An 11,971-nucleotide genomic window follows, 5' to 3' on the forward strand; every position below is an offset into this window, starting at 1 on the left:
AGTTGAAGCTGATGGCATTCTTCTTTAGTTCCTTTAGAGCTCACTATAAAGCATGTGTTTAAAAAAAAAAAAATGAAGGTCATTCCGTATTGTCATTTCCATTTCCTAGAAGCCTCCCACATATATTGACATTGTTTTCATGACTTATGTTTAGGAGGAAGACATGTTGGAATATGTCTTGCCTGTTCCACACACCAGGGTATCCTAATCCATGCTCCTTTGTTGTTTTTCAAAAGATGGATTCAGTCTTTCTAGCTCATCCATGGCTGTTTCTATAGTTCTTGCTTCTGACTCAGAAAAATTTTCCTATGAAGGCATAGTAATCTCCCAGGCAGAAAACAGTATTTGCTGTGGTTTTCCTGGGCCATGATTGCCATGATTTTATCAAATGGTTTAGATCTTAGAAGATAAATTAAGGAAAAGTCAGCAATTGACGTTGGTGATGATAACTCTAGGATGTAATTTTTTTCTTTAACAATAGTCCTGAGTGGCTCCATTAGAGCACATCTAGATTAGCCTAATCTTATTATTTTCCAGTACTTAAGAGTTCCCAGAAAATATTTCAACTGATCCACAAGCAGGGTTTTTCTTTCCGTATAGTTTGTAGTTGAGGTTAAATGTTTCTCTCCTCTTGATAGGCTATTGAATTCTATGTAAAGGCTTGGGACTCCCATTGCACTTAAGTACTTTTTATCAAACTTCAGACTATAAGCAGTCTGATTGCCTTAGTCCATGATCTGTGGAATCTGAAGGCAGTTTATTCTGAAAGTTCCACTTACTGAAAAGTAGCTTCATTTTTCCATTAAATGAATTGAAGTTGCAAACTCCTTGTTTATTGCCAGTCTAACAAGGCCATTAATACTTCCTGTCCACTCTGCTTTGGTGATAGCAGGCAGCTTGCAGACTCTCAGCTGCACTGGCCAGATAACCAGTGACAGAGTGTGTCATGGCAGGTGCTAGGGTTTCAGAGTTGAACCAGCTAATTTTTGGAAACCTTAATGATTATAATGAGGCAGGTCTGATTTTTCCCATGCTTTCTTGACTCAAAGGCTTCCTTTAGATTACAGAAACAGGGGATGATCCCTCTGGTTTTTATATGAGACACTGTCAGAACTAGATTAAAGTGGAATGTGCAGTGTCCTTAACCCTTTACTAATTGGTTATCTCTGAGGAAAATGATTTCTGTCATAACCACAGTCATTTCAGAAAGTAGCGGGTAATAACTGTGGTATGTATAAAAGGAGATGTGATTCTTTTTGCAGTGTATCATGCTTCCCTATAAGTGTAATGTCACCTATATTTCGACAGGTACTGCAACAGTAGTTTTGTGTGGGTATCACCTGAGTACCCCACTGTTTCTCTGTAGGGTCGTCATCATACAGGCGCACTTGAATTTATTTTAAGTGCCCAGCTATACAAAGGACATTTCAGTGATGCAGTTAAAAATGAGGCTTTTGGCTAAGTGGGTACCCTGGTACATACGTTTTTAAAGAAGCCTTTTAGTTGTGAATAGAGGCCCACTGTGATAAATTTCTCCTATCCATTGGTGTTAAAACTATACAGGTTATAGAGGACTCTTCCTTTATTGTGTCTCAGAGCTCTCTCATTCTTTATATCTGAGAAAATGCCTATGGAAAATTCCAATATAGCCTTCTGGCTGCTTAGGCATTAAGCATATACTCTAATAATTGCCTGCATGGAACCTAAAACTGCTCACGTAAAAGTTTTTTTTTTTTTTTCTGTAAAAATGAAAAGTATTGTTTAGATATTAAATAGAACAGATATTTTTGTTCCAAATTTTCCACTGGAGGGAAGGGGGTCGGTACAGCACAAGAAATAACATCATAGACTATGGAGTCAGACTGCTGGGTCTGTATCTAAGCTCTGCCATTTACTGGCTGTGGCTGTGGCACCGGCACCTTGGGCAAATTACTTACTCTCTGGAGGCCTCTGTTTCCTCACCCGTAAAATGGAAATCAAGTGAGATAATCCACAAAAGGTACTTAGTCATTTTCAAAACCCGTAGGAATGCTCTCCTTCCTGTTTCTCTAGGCCTGTAATAGGTACAGAGAAACAGGCCCATGATAGATAAATGTTAGCTGCTGCTGTTTTTAGTAATAGTAGCAATATCATTTTATGGTGAGTCCAGCACAGATTCCAGTGCATATTTTTTTCTTGTCATTAATTTTTTTGTTTTAAGTTGCCTCTGATACTCTTATCAGCTACATTTGGCATTGCCCCTGTGCAAGGCGTTGTGCTCCCTAATTAGGAAGACTAGAGAGAGAGCAGGATTTTGTTCCTCTCTTTAAGACCTACAATCTGGTCGAGATATCTGCCTTGAGTAAGAAAGAAAATATGAACCTGATATTTTAAGCAGTTGTTTCTTCTCTTTACTTCCGAAGATTTTAAGATTAAAAGCCATGAAAAGGTTTTTGCAGTTAAAAGGATTGAAGGAAGTTCCTGGAAGTATAACATGTTATGCTAACTCTTGATGGGAATGATATTATCTCCATTTTAGAGAGGTAAAGTATCAATAACTGGCCTAAGGTTACCCAACTGGTAAATTGAGAGGTGGTATTGGAACCTAGGCCTCTCTAATTAAAACCCATGTTCCTTCTACAACACTGTATTCCCTTTTGAAGGAGTTTTGGGGGGTAATTAACATTTTTTTTCCCCCAATAAAAAAAAATTTAAGGTCTTCAGAAAATAGAATATGACAGGCTTCTTTTTAGTTATCTGTTCCAGTGGTTAAGAGCTTTTACTATCAGAAAATTCTTTCTTAGGTCTAACTGAAATCTATACAATAGTTTAAAAGTTTTTTCTTAGGTATTTACTGGAAATCAGAAGCATCTGGACACCATTCTGTTCTAACAGCTTTTAACTATAAAGATCAAGGGCAGATCATTTAGGAATGAGAGGATCTGGACTATTAACAGAGTTTTTGCCATTAACTAGCTATGTAGCTGTGGGCAGGTCTCTTATACCTCCCTGTGCCCCAGTTTCTAACACAGTGAAAGCAATGCTTGACTCAGCTAACCTTGGAGAATTCTTTGAGCAACATAAGTTAACATATATAAAAACGTTTAGAAAGGTGCTTTATGTATTTAGAATACTATTGTTTGTGTGACTCTTGGGAAGTTGATATTCATTATAATAAATACATGCTGGTAATGACAGATACATACTGTGTGCCATTGCTCCCCATTCATTATCCATGACAGACAGTGCTCATCAGTCATGACACTCTTTGTTGACTTTTGACTTGACCATTTTCCAGTCGGTCAGAATTAGTATGATATCAAAATCTGTGTGCCATCCTGATATAGGTACTTTTATTATTAATACTAGGGCTTCCCAGGTGGTGGTGCAGTGGTAAAGACTCAGGCCTGCCAGTGCAGCAGACACAAGAGATGAGGGTTCGGTCTCTGGGTTGGGAAGATCCCCTGGAGTAGGAAATGACTCCCTGCTCCAGTATTCTTGCCTGAAAACTTCCACGGACAGAGGAACCAGCGGGCTGCAGTCCATGGGGTTGCAAAGAGTCAGACATGACTGAGTGCATGTGTGTGTGCGCGTGCCTGTGCGTGTGTGCACACACACACGTGCGCACACGCGCATTAATGATACTATGGAAAAAAAGCTCATAGCCTCTCTTTTTCCCACTTCCAAGAGTTCTGCTGTCTGGCACAGTGCTTAGTTTGTAAAGAGATACTCAGCTACATATTCATTAACATGAATGACATTGGTTACTTTAGTTTTTCTTCATTAAGTCTTATTTCAGTCATGATTCTGCTCTGAACCCTTTTAGTCCTCCATGATTTTCTGTATAAAACCCAGAGTTAAACATTGCATATGGAACCTTTCTAATTAATGAATTTGGAATTTGGGATTTTGAAGTATAAATACTTTCCTGATAACTTCCTCTACCTTACTTTGGTCTTCTTACCATTTTATTGAGGAGTCTTTGTCTTAATCCTTAAAAAAAGAGATTAAGAAAGTAATCTTGGATAAGGGAATGGCAAACCACTTCAGTATTCTTGCCTTGAGAACCCCATGAGCAATATGAAAAGGCAAAAAGTTAGGACAATGAAAGATGAACTCCCCAGGTCAGTAGGTGCCCAATATGCTACTGGAGATTAGTAGAAAAATAACTCCAGAAAGAATGAAGAGATGGAGCCAAAGCAAAAACAGCATCCAGGATGTGGTGATGGAAGTTAAGTCTGATGGTCTAAAGAGCAATATTGCATAGAAACCTGGAATGTTAGGTCCATGAATCAAGGTAAATTGGAAGTGGTCAGACAGGAGATGGCAAGAGTGAACATCGACATTTTAGGAACTGGTGAACTAAAATGGACTGCAATGAGTGAATTTAACTCAAAAGACCATTATATCTACTTCTTCTTTTTTTTTTTTTTTAAATTTTAAAATCTTTAATTCTTACATGCGTTCCCAAACATGACCCCCCCTCCCACCTCCCTCCCCACAACATCTCTCTGGGTCATCCCTATGCACCACATTATATCTACTTCTGTGGGCAAGAATCCCTTAGAAGAAATGCAGTAGCCATCCTAGTCAACAAGAGAGTCCGAAATGCAGTACTTGGATGCAGTCTCAAAAACGACAGAATGATCTCTGTCAGTAATCTTTTATCATTGACAGTAAGTGATAAGACCACGTTTTAAAGTCCAAACTCAGGAATATATGTAAAATTTCCCCATGTTCCACTTGTCAGAACACTTAATTCCCATCTAAAGTTGGAATCAGAGTTCTCAGAATAAGCTACTCTCATTTTAAAAGCCGGCTATAATTTTGTTTCATAACTGTGTGTCATTTTACTCTTGGGGGAGGATGATTAATTGGCTGGTTCTGAAAGGCCATCTTTTGGGGCACAGGCCTGAGAGGCAGAGTAAGTAAACAATCATTTGATCCCTTAGTTTGATTAATGAAATCACTAAGAACTTAAAAGTAAAATCATCTCTGTAGGAGACCTAGTCAGCTGTAATAAAAATCTAATCACAATCACTGCCTTCTGAAATCCTTTTTAGGAATTCCGTTACTTCAGGACAGCACTGCATTGCTGACTCGTAGGCTAGGTCTTACGGCATTTTCTTGGTGTCCTTTCTCCCTCTGTGTAAAGTTCCCTTCATTTCCTATCTTTTTCTTTGGGATGCAGTGTTTACCCATATTTTTGGTGTCACCTGCCTTTTAATAAACATATATCTGTGGCCCTGATCAGAGATGAAAATGTTTACAGACTGACTGACCGGTTTACCGATTATTGCCAAGTAAATAGCATGTGTATACTTAATGTATTGATAACCATTCCACTATCTAGAGTTAAATGCCCACTTAACATTTATGTGAGGTAGACTCCATTTCCCCTGTATTAATGGTCATATACACACTTGGTAAGCCTGAAATCTAAAACTTGCTAAAATACAGAGGTTTTTTATATCAGCCCCCCTTGATCTACCAGGTCTGTCAATCCATAAAAGAAGGCAATTAGATTAGTTTGACTAGACTTGTATTTCAAGTCTTCATGTTGATTTTTACTCTGTAAAAATTACAAGCAGATTTTGTGATGATTTTTCATTGTTTTCTTAGGTGTAGAAGTAAATTTTGAAGGTTTAATTTCCATCTCTTTTCTTTATTGTTTTAAACATGACACCGGACTGGCCCCTTTTTCATCTTCAGCACTTTCTATTTCCTCAGTGAGAACTCAACGCATTTAATATAATTGTTTCTGCCAGTTTATTTATTATACTGAGAAATAAAAGTCTTCAAGGCTTTAGGTTAATCATTTCATACTAATATTCTCTTCTTCTTTGGTTCCATGCCCTCATGGCTGCTGTTGGGCTTTCTCTTAGTTTACTTTTTTAATTGGTAGAGTTAAAGTTAATAGGAGCTTTTTTTTAAAAAATGCAGTCTATCAGCTATTATCTCTTTTCTTTAGTAAAAGGCAACATGTTTATTCTTTACTTTTCTGATCATATTTTTTTTTCCCACATATTTTCCTTTTCTGTGTAAATATTTTCAGATCTTGTCTTCAGATGTCAGGGTAGTGGAAAGTATTCTGATTTAAGAACTAAGGACCTGGGTTCCAGCTTCAGGTTTTCACTGATTATATAAACTTAGGCAAGTCACTTGACTCCCCCAACCTTCCATTTCTTCTTTAAAATGAAGAAAATATATTTAGGTCTTATTCTACCCTGTATTTATGTATTCTGAATGTTCATGTTCTGTATTTCTAAATTTATGCCTCACATTTTCACTGTTTCTTTGTGCTTCTCAATTTGTCTCCCTATTCTTGCTGATTTTATCATATGGTTTCCCACCAGAATTTCCTCTTATATTTACATATATTTGGTAATACAGATGTACAGTCTTTTGTTAGAAAGTGTTAGGATAGGAAATGTTTCAGAAATCTAAACTATTCTAATTTTAGAAAGATAACATGTTTATCTTAATATCTGTTTCCTAACACCAAAATCAAATCCATTAGCATTAATATTTCTATAACAGACTGACTAGTCACATTAAATGGCATATAAAGGCTATAAAGCAGCCTCATGACCTTTCAGGTTATAGTATAGTTAAAGGAATTTTGGCCCCAAGCTTTTTTAAAAAACAATTTTTTTTTTCAGTGCTACTTTGATTTTTAAATTGTGAATTATGGGCCAAAATTCTGTTTTTCTACTGCTCCTGGATTTCCTTTCTTATAACACCCCACATTGCCTTTCTGGTTTACCTCTCTGAGCTTATTAAAATATCTAAGTTCTAATAATTCACTTGTCTGGTTTCTTCACTTTTTCTTAGAACCCAGACCAGTTTTTGTTTTTGTCCAAGGTTGCCTTTGCCTTTAGATCCTCTCCTAACTTTTCCCTGTTTTTAAGGATCAGAACCAGCATCGGCCAGTTATCCTTAGTACTGTCTCCCTGGAGAACCCCAACCCAGTTTAAGCCTGCCTTCAAGCTGAGTCCAGGACTCTGAATTCAAACTAGCCTTCAGTTGGGAAGTTGCTTACCCCCATTTTTTGCCTCTTGTAACTTTGCTGCTATTTTCAGATAATGCCACAAGAGGGTGCCCAGATAGCAGCAAATTTCTCTCTCTCACATTTCCAAGTGCCAGTCAGCTTCCTTATCAAGTTCTTTGCCTTTAAAGTTGAGTCAAATATAAGAATTTTTGTAAAGTATTCTGTTAATTTGGAAAGATAACATCAAAATAGCAACTATTAATATTAACTCTAAACTCACTTTGATTTCTGTAATTCCCCTTGGTTCATGACTTGCAAAACCTTTTACAGACATTATCTGAAATAATTGCCCTTGGAAGGAAGCACTTAGGCTTAATTATCTACATTTTATAGTGTCAGGATCAATGACTGACTAGCCATGAAATTAGAACTGGTATTGTGGCGCCTAGTGAAGCGCTTGGATCACCAAACCGTGTATGGGATGTACTGTCTCGGGTCTTGGTGAAAGTGTTAAATGGAAACTGAGCTTCTGTGTTAAAATTTGAAGATGGTTTGCCCAGATGTGTGCATTTTTTTGTTTTTAGAAGTAGTTTTTATTTTCCCTTCATTATATGTGGTCTTTTCTCCATGTTGGAATTGACATTCCAAAAGATTCCTGGCTCCTGAAAGTACTCTGAAAATATTAAAATTTGATTTTCCTGTGAAGTATTTTTTTCATAGGACTGTAGTAAAGAGATATTACTAAAGCCCAGTGGCTACTATTTCCATTTGAGCAAAAAGGTAGAAGAAAAATATTAAAGCATATTCTTGATCCCTTTTGAAATATTTATAAAGATCAGTCAGTTCAGTTGCTCAGTCATGTCCGACTCTGCAACCCCATGAACCGCAGCACACCAGGCCTCCCTGTCCATCACCAACTCCCAGAGTTTACCCAAACACATGTCCATCGGGTTGGTGATGCCATTCAACCATCTCATCCTCTGTCGTCCCCTTCTGCTCCTGCCCTCAATCTTTCCCAGCATCAGGGTTTTTTCCAGTGAGTCAGCTCTTTGCATCAGGTGGCCAAAGGACTGGAGTTTCAGCTTCAACATCAGTCCTTCCAGTGAACACCCAGGACTGATCTCCTTTAGGATGGACTTGTTGGATCTCCTTGTAGTCCAAGGGACTCGCAAGAGTCTTCTCCAACACCACAGTTCAAAAGTATCAATTCTTCGGCGCTCAGCTTTCTTATATAGTCCAACTCTCACATCCATACATGACCACTGGAAAAACCATAGCCTTGACTAGACAGACCTTTGTTGGCAAAGTAATGTCTCTGCTTTTCAATATGCTATCTAGGTTGGTTATAACTTTCCTTCCAAGGAGCAAGCGTCTTTTAATTTCATGGCTGCAGTCACCATCTGCAGTGATTTTGGAGCCCCCCCAAAATAGTCTGCCCCGTTTCCACTATTTCTCCATCTATTTCCCATGAAGTGATGGGATCAGATGCCATGATCTTCGTTTTCTGAATGTTGAGCTTTAAGCCGACTTTTTCACTCTCCTCTTTCACTTTCTTCAAGAGGCTTTTTACTTCCTCTTCACTTTCTGCCGTAAGGATGGTGTCATCTGCATACCTGAGAGAGAGTGAGTGTGTCGCTCAGTCGTGTCCGACTCTTTGCGATCCCATGGACTGTAGCCTATCAGGCTCCTCCATCTATGGGATTTTTCAGGCAAGAGTGCTGGAGTGGATTGCTATTTACTTCTCCAGGGGATCTTCCCAACCCAGGAATCGAACCTGGGTCTCCCGCATTGCAGGCAGACGCTTTACTGTCTGAGCCACCAGGGAAGCCCAAGGGTGGTGTCATCTGTATATCTGAGGTGATTGATATTTCTCCCGGCAATCTTGAGTCCAGCTTGTGCTTCCTCCAGCCCAGCATTTCTCATGATGTACTCTGCATATAAGTTGAATAAGTTGAATAAGGGTGACAATATACAGCCCTTGATGTACTCCTTTTCCTATGTGGAACCAGTCTGTTGTTCCATGTCCAGTTGTAACTGTTGCTTCTTGACCTGCATACAGGTTTCTCAAGAGGCAGGTCAGATGGTCTTGTATTCCATCTCTTTCAGAATTTTCCACAGTTTATTAAAGATCAGTAGACTGGGAATAATGGCCAGTTTCACTGAAGCACTAATGCAGTTGAGAAAGAGAACTAAAATAAATAACCTTAATAGCAAGATAAGAATCTGGATCCTCCTTGGTTCTGACTTCTATTCCATACTCTTTTAATTTCTATTAGCCCAGCCCTTTCTCTTTTTGTTGTATAGTAATGCTAACACTGTTTCAACTTACAAAGCACTTGGAAAGTTAAAAATATTAACTCTTGGAATCAGGTAAGAGAAAACCAGGGAATCCACCCATTTCATGATTAAAATTTGCCTTGTAATTCAAATTAAGGGAAAGCTACTGGTGATGTGAAGTTATACTACTATTTTTAATGCTGCTTTTATTTACAGAGAGAAAACGATTGGAAGCCAAGCAACGGGAAGCCATCTGGGAAGGCAGAGACCAGTCTGCAGTTTGAACATCACTTGATGAAAGGGATAATTCCAGGAATTCAGAAAGTACTTCCAGTTTTCAGAGGATTTTTCCAGACCTCTGTGAACATGCAGATGTGCGTGTTAATGAAAGAAAGAGATAAAGCGATCAAGACAAGGGCTGACTGGGTGTAAGAAGATCAACTCCTGTTTGTCTTCACTCCTACGTGCAGTTCTTTGGAATCGCCTTACCGCGTTGGACGTGACAGGAAGCCATCAGCTTGGGAGAAACTTGGAGGATGTGGCTTCCGAGAATCCTCTGGCCAGGGCAAGCCATGCTTCCAAGATGTTTTAAGTGAAAGCAAAACAGAGGATTCAAACCTGTGACGATGGAGATTTAGGCCCTGCAAAGGGAGGGTGTTCTTAGTACCTCACAAAGCTGAGACCAGCAATATTGTGGGGGGCAGATGAGGCAGGTGGGGGACAGAGGGGAGGGAGCCGCTAGTACAAAGAAGTGGACTGGTATCCGGTGTAGTTGGTATTCACAGAATCTACACTGCCGGCTCCAGAACCCCAGAGCGGGTGAACTGCAGCTGGTGTAGGCATTTGGACCCCAGATCTTGTACTAAGCCGAGTGCCTGGAGCTGCTCTGGCTGCATGGCAGCCAGGGGCTTGCCAGCGTCATTCCTCATAGGAAGCTAGTCTTGGGAGCTGGGTGCCAGTTCCAGTTTAAACAGCACTATCATGTTATAAGAGGGAGACATTAAAGCCCATTTTGTGATATACATCACTCAGCTGTTGGTCGGTTTTGTCATTCCCACAGAGAAATGGGAGAGCAATTCTCCCCTTATTTTCACTCCTGTAATGCTGTGTAGGGGATTCGGTGGGCCTGTTGGTTTAACTGAACCCTGCTGAGTAGACTGCTGATCATCTGGTGCCCGAGAGTACACTACAAAAATACTCCCCTGGGATTGGTTTAGGGCAGCTTCTCTCCCCTTCCTGTCCTCTTCACACATCCCCACCCCACCCTCTTGCCTTTGCCATTTCGTCCAGTCTGACATCCTGCAGAAGCCATCTGGCACACAGTGTGTTTCTGGTATGGTCTTCTCTGCCCATGCCAGAGGCATTTGGCAAGCCACACCAGACCGTCCATTGCAGTGAAGAGCAGCCAGAATCAAACACACACCTCTGGGCACTGAGAGATTTCCTAAAAGACACGGACAAGTCAGAGCTGTCAGCTCAGGCTGTATCCTTCTTATATCTGCATTCTCAGTGTTTTGGGAAAGTAGTTCTACACTGAAGAGATGGTAGTGCTAGACGCTAAGATGCTGAGGTAGCAAGAAACAGTGTCTCATTGTGCTTTCAATGAGGGCAGCAGCCTCATTTTTGTATGATTCAGTGCCCACGACAATGATGGATTATTAGCATTGCCTCGAAGATGGTGGAGTGGAGCTCTGTGCAAACGTTCCTCAAATGACACTGGCCTTGGGGTCTCGATCCTGCTGCTATTCCCGTCTCCGAGCCCTCTTACAGTTCCTCAGCATTGTTTTTCTCTGTTCTGAAACTGTCCCTTGTTCACATTCAGTACCTCCATTTCAAGTTTGGGGGAGTCATTAAGTCCTCCTGACCCTCTGCCCCAGAACTGCTTAGGCCAGGCCCCTCTCTTTGGTGTGGCCATACAGCTTGAGCTTTCTGTCTTCAGAGAACAGAGGCAGGTCTATTTGAACACTGTGGCTGCACTTGAAAGAAGATGCAGGAAACTAGCCAGGTTTCAGACTGAGACAGTGTGCCTCTAAGGTATACCTTTGCTCTGTTTTGATTCTTCAAGGTTGAGAGTGACCTTGGATGGTAAAAAAAAAAAAAAAAAAGCGATCATTCCTATCACTTGCCTTTGAGGTGCTTCCCCTTTCTGGCAGCATTTTGGCTTTTAAGGGCATTGTTACTGGTAACGTATAGTCCCATATTTATTACTCAGTTTTCTTATAAAACTCATAATTTCAAGACATTACTTTTATCCTCATTCTAATGTTATGTACTTGGTGGCCAGTAACTTAAACTTTTTTTTCCAGATAATAATCAGCCACGTCTAACTTTGATTTATAAGTAGATCCAGAGAAAGGATTTTTTTTAGCCAATACTGCAAGGTGTGGCGTGCCCTTGTTTCTACCATTAGTAGAAAATGTGCTTTTTAGCTGTAGTTTTTCCAGTAGAGGAAATTAATATACATTGGCTGGAGACAAGAGGGCCTGCTCAGGCCCAGCACAGACTACGGTGAGCTTGTCCAGAGGGGACCAAATCCTTGGCTGTATCCACACCATGCCTTCACACACACAGCTAACTGGAGAGCTCCTTATAACTGCCACTGGCTCTATTAGATATTCGATAAGATAGCTAATGCACTCTGCTATGCATGTATATTGCTTCCAATATGTTGAACTGGTGAATCCCAGTACTACCTGGAATTTATAGTAGAAAGATACATTCCCC

The 11,971-nt window shown here is 40.0% G+C and overlaps 1 protein-coding gene across 25 annotated transcripts in view; it reads left to right on the forward strand.

Annotated features, from left to right (window-relative positions):
* Positions 1-10,274, forward strand: part of R3HCC1L (R3H domain and coiled-coil containing 1 like) — an 83,467-nt gene extending 73,193 nt beyond the window's left edge. For all 25 annotated transcript variants that reach the window (XM_069567198.1, XM_069567193.1, XM_069567211.1 and 22 more), the window contains one exon: positions 9,464-10,274. In XM_069567198.1, the coding sequence (XP_069423299.1) occupies positions 9,464-9,531 (68 nt within the window). In that variant the 3' untranslated portion in view covers positions 9,532-10,274. The remainder of the gene's footprint in view (positions 1-9,463) is intronic.
* The last annotated feature ends 1,697 nt before the right edge of the window (positions 10,275-11,971 follow it).

The sequence above is a fragment of the Ovis canadensis genome, chromosome 22 (assembly GCF_042477335.2).
Source record: "Ovis canadensis isolate MfBH-ARS-UI-01 breed Bighorn chromosome 22, ARS-UI_OviCan_v2, whole genome shotgun sequence".
NCBI classification, from domain to species: Eukaryota; Metazoa; Chordata; class Mammalia; order Artiodactyla; family Bovidae; genus Ovis; species Ovis canadensis.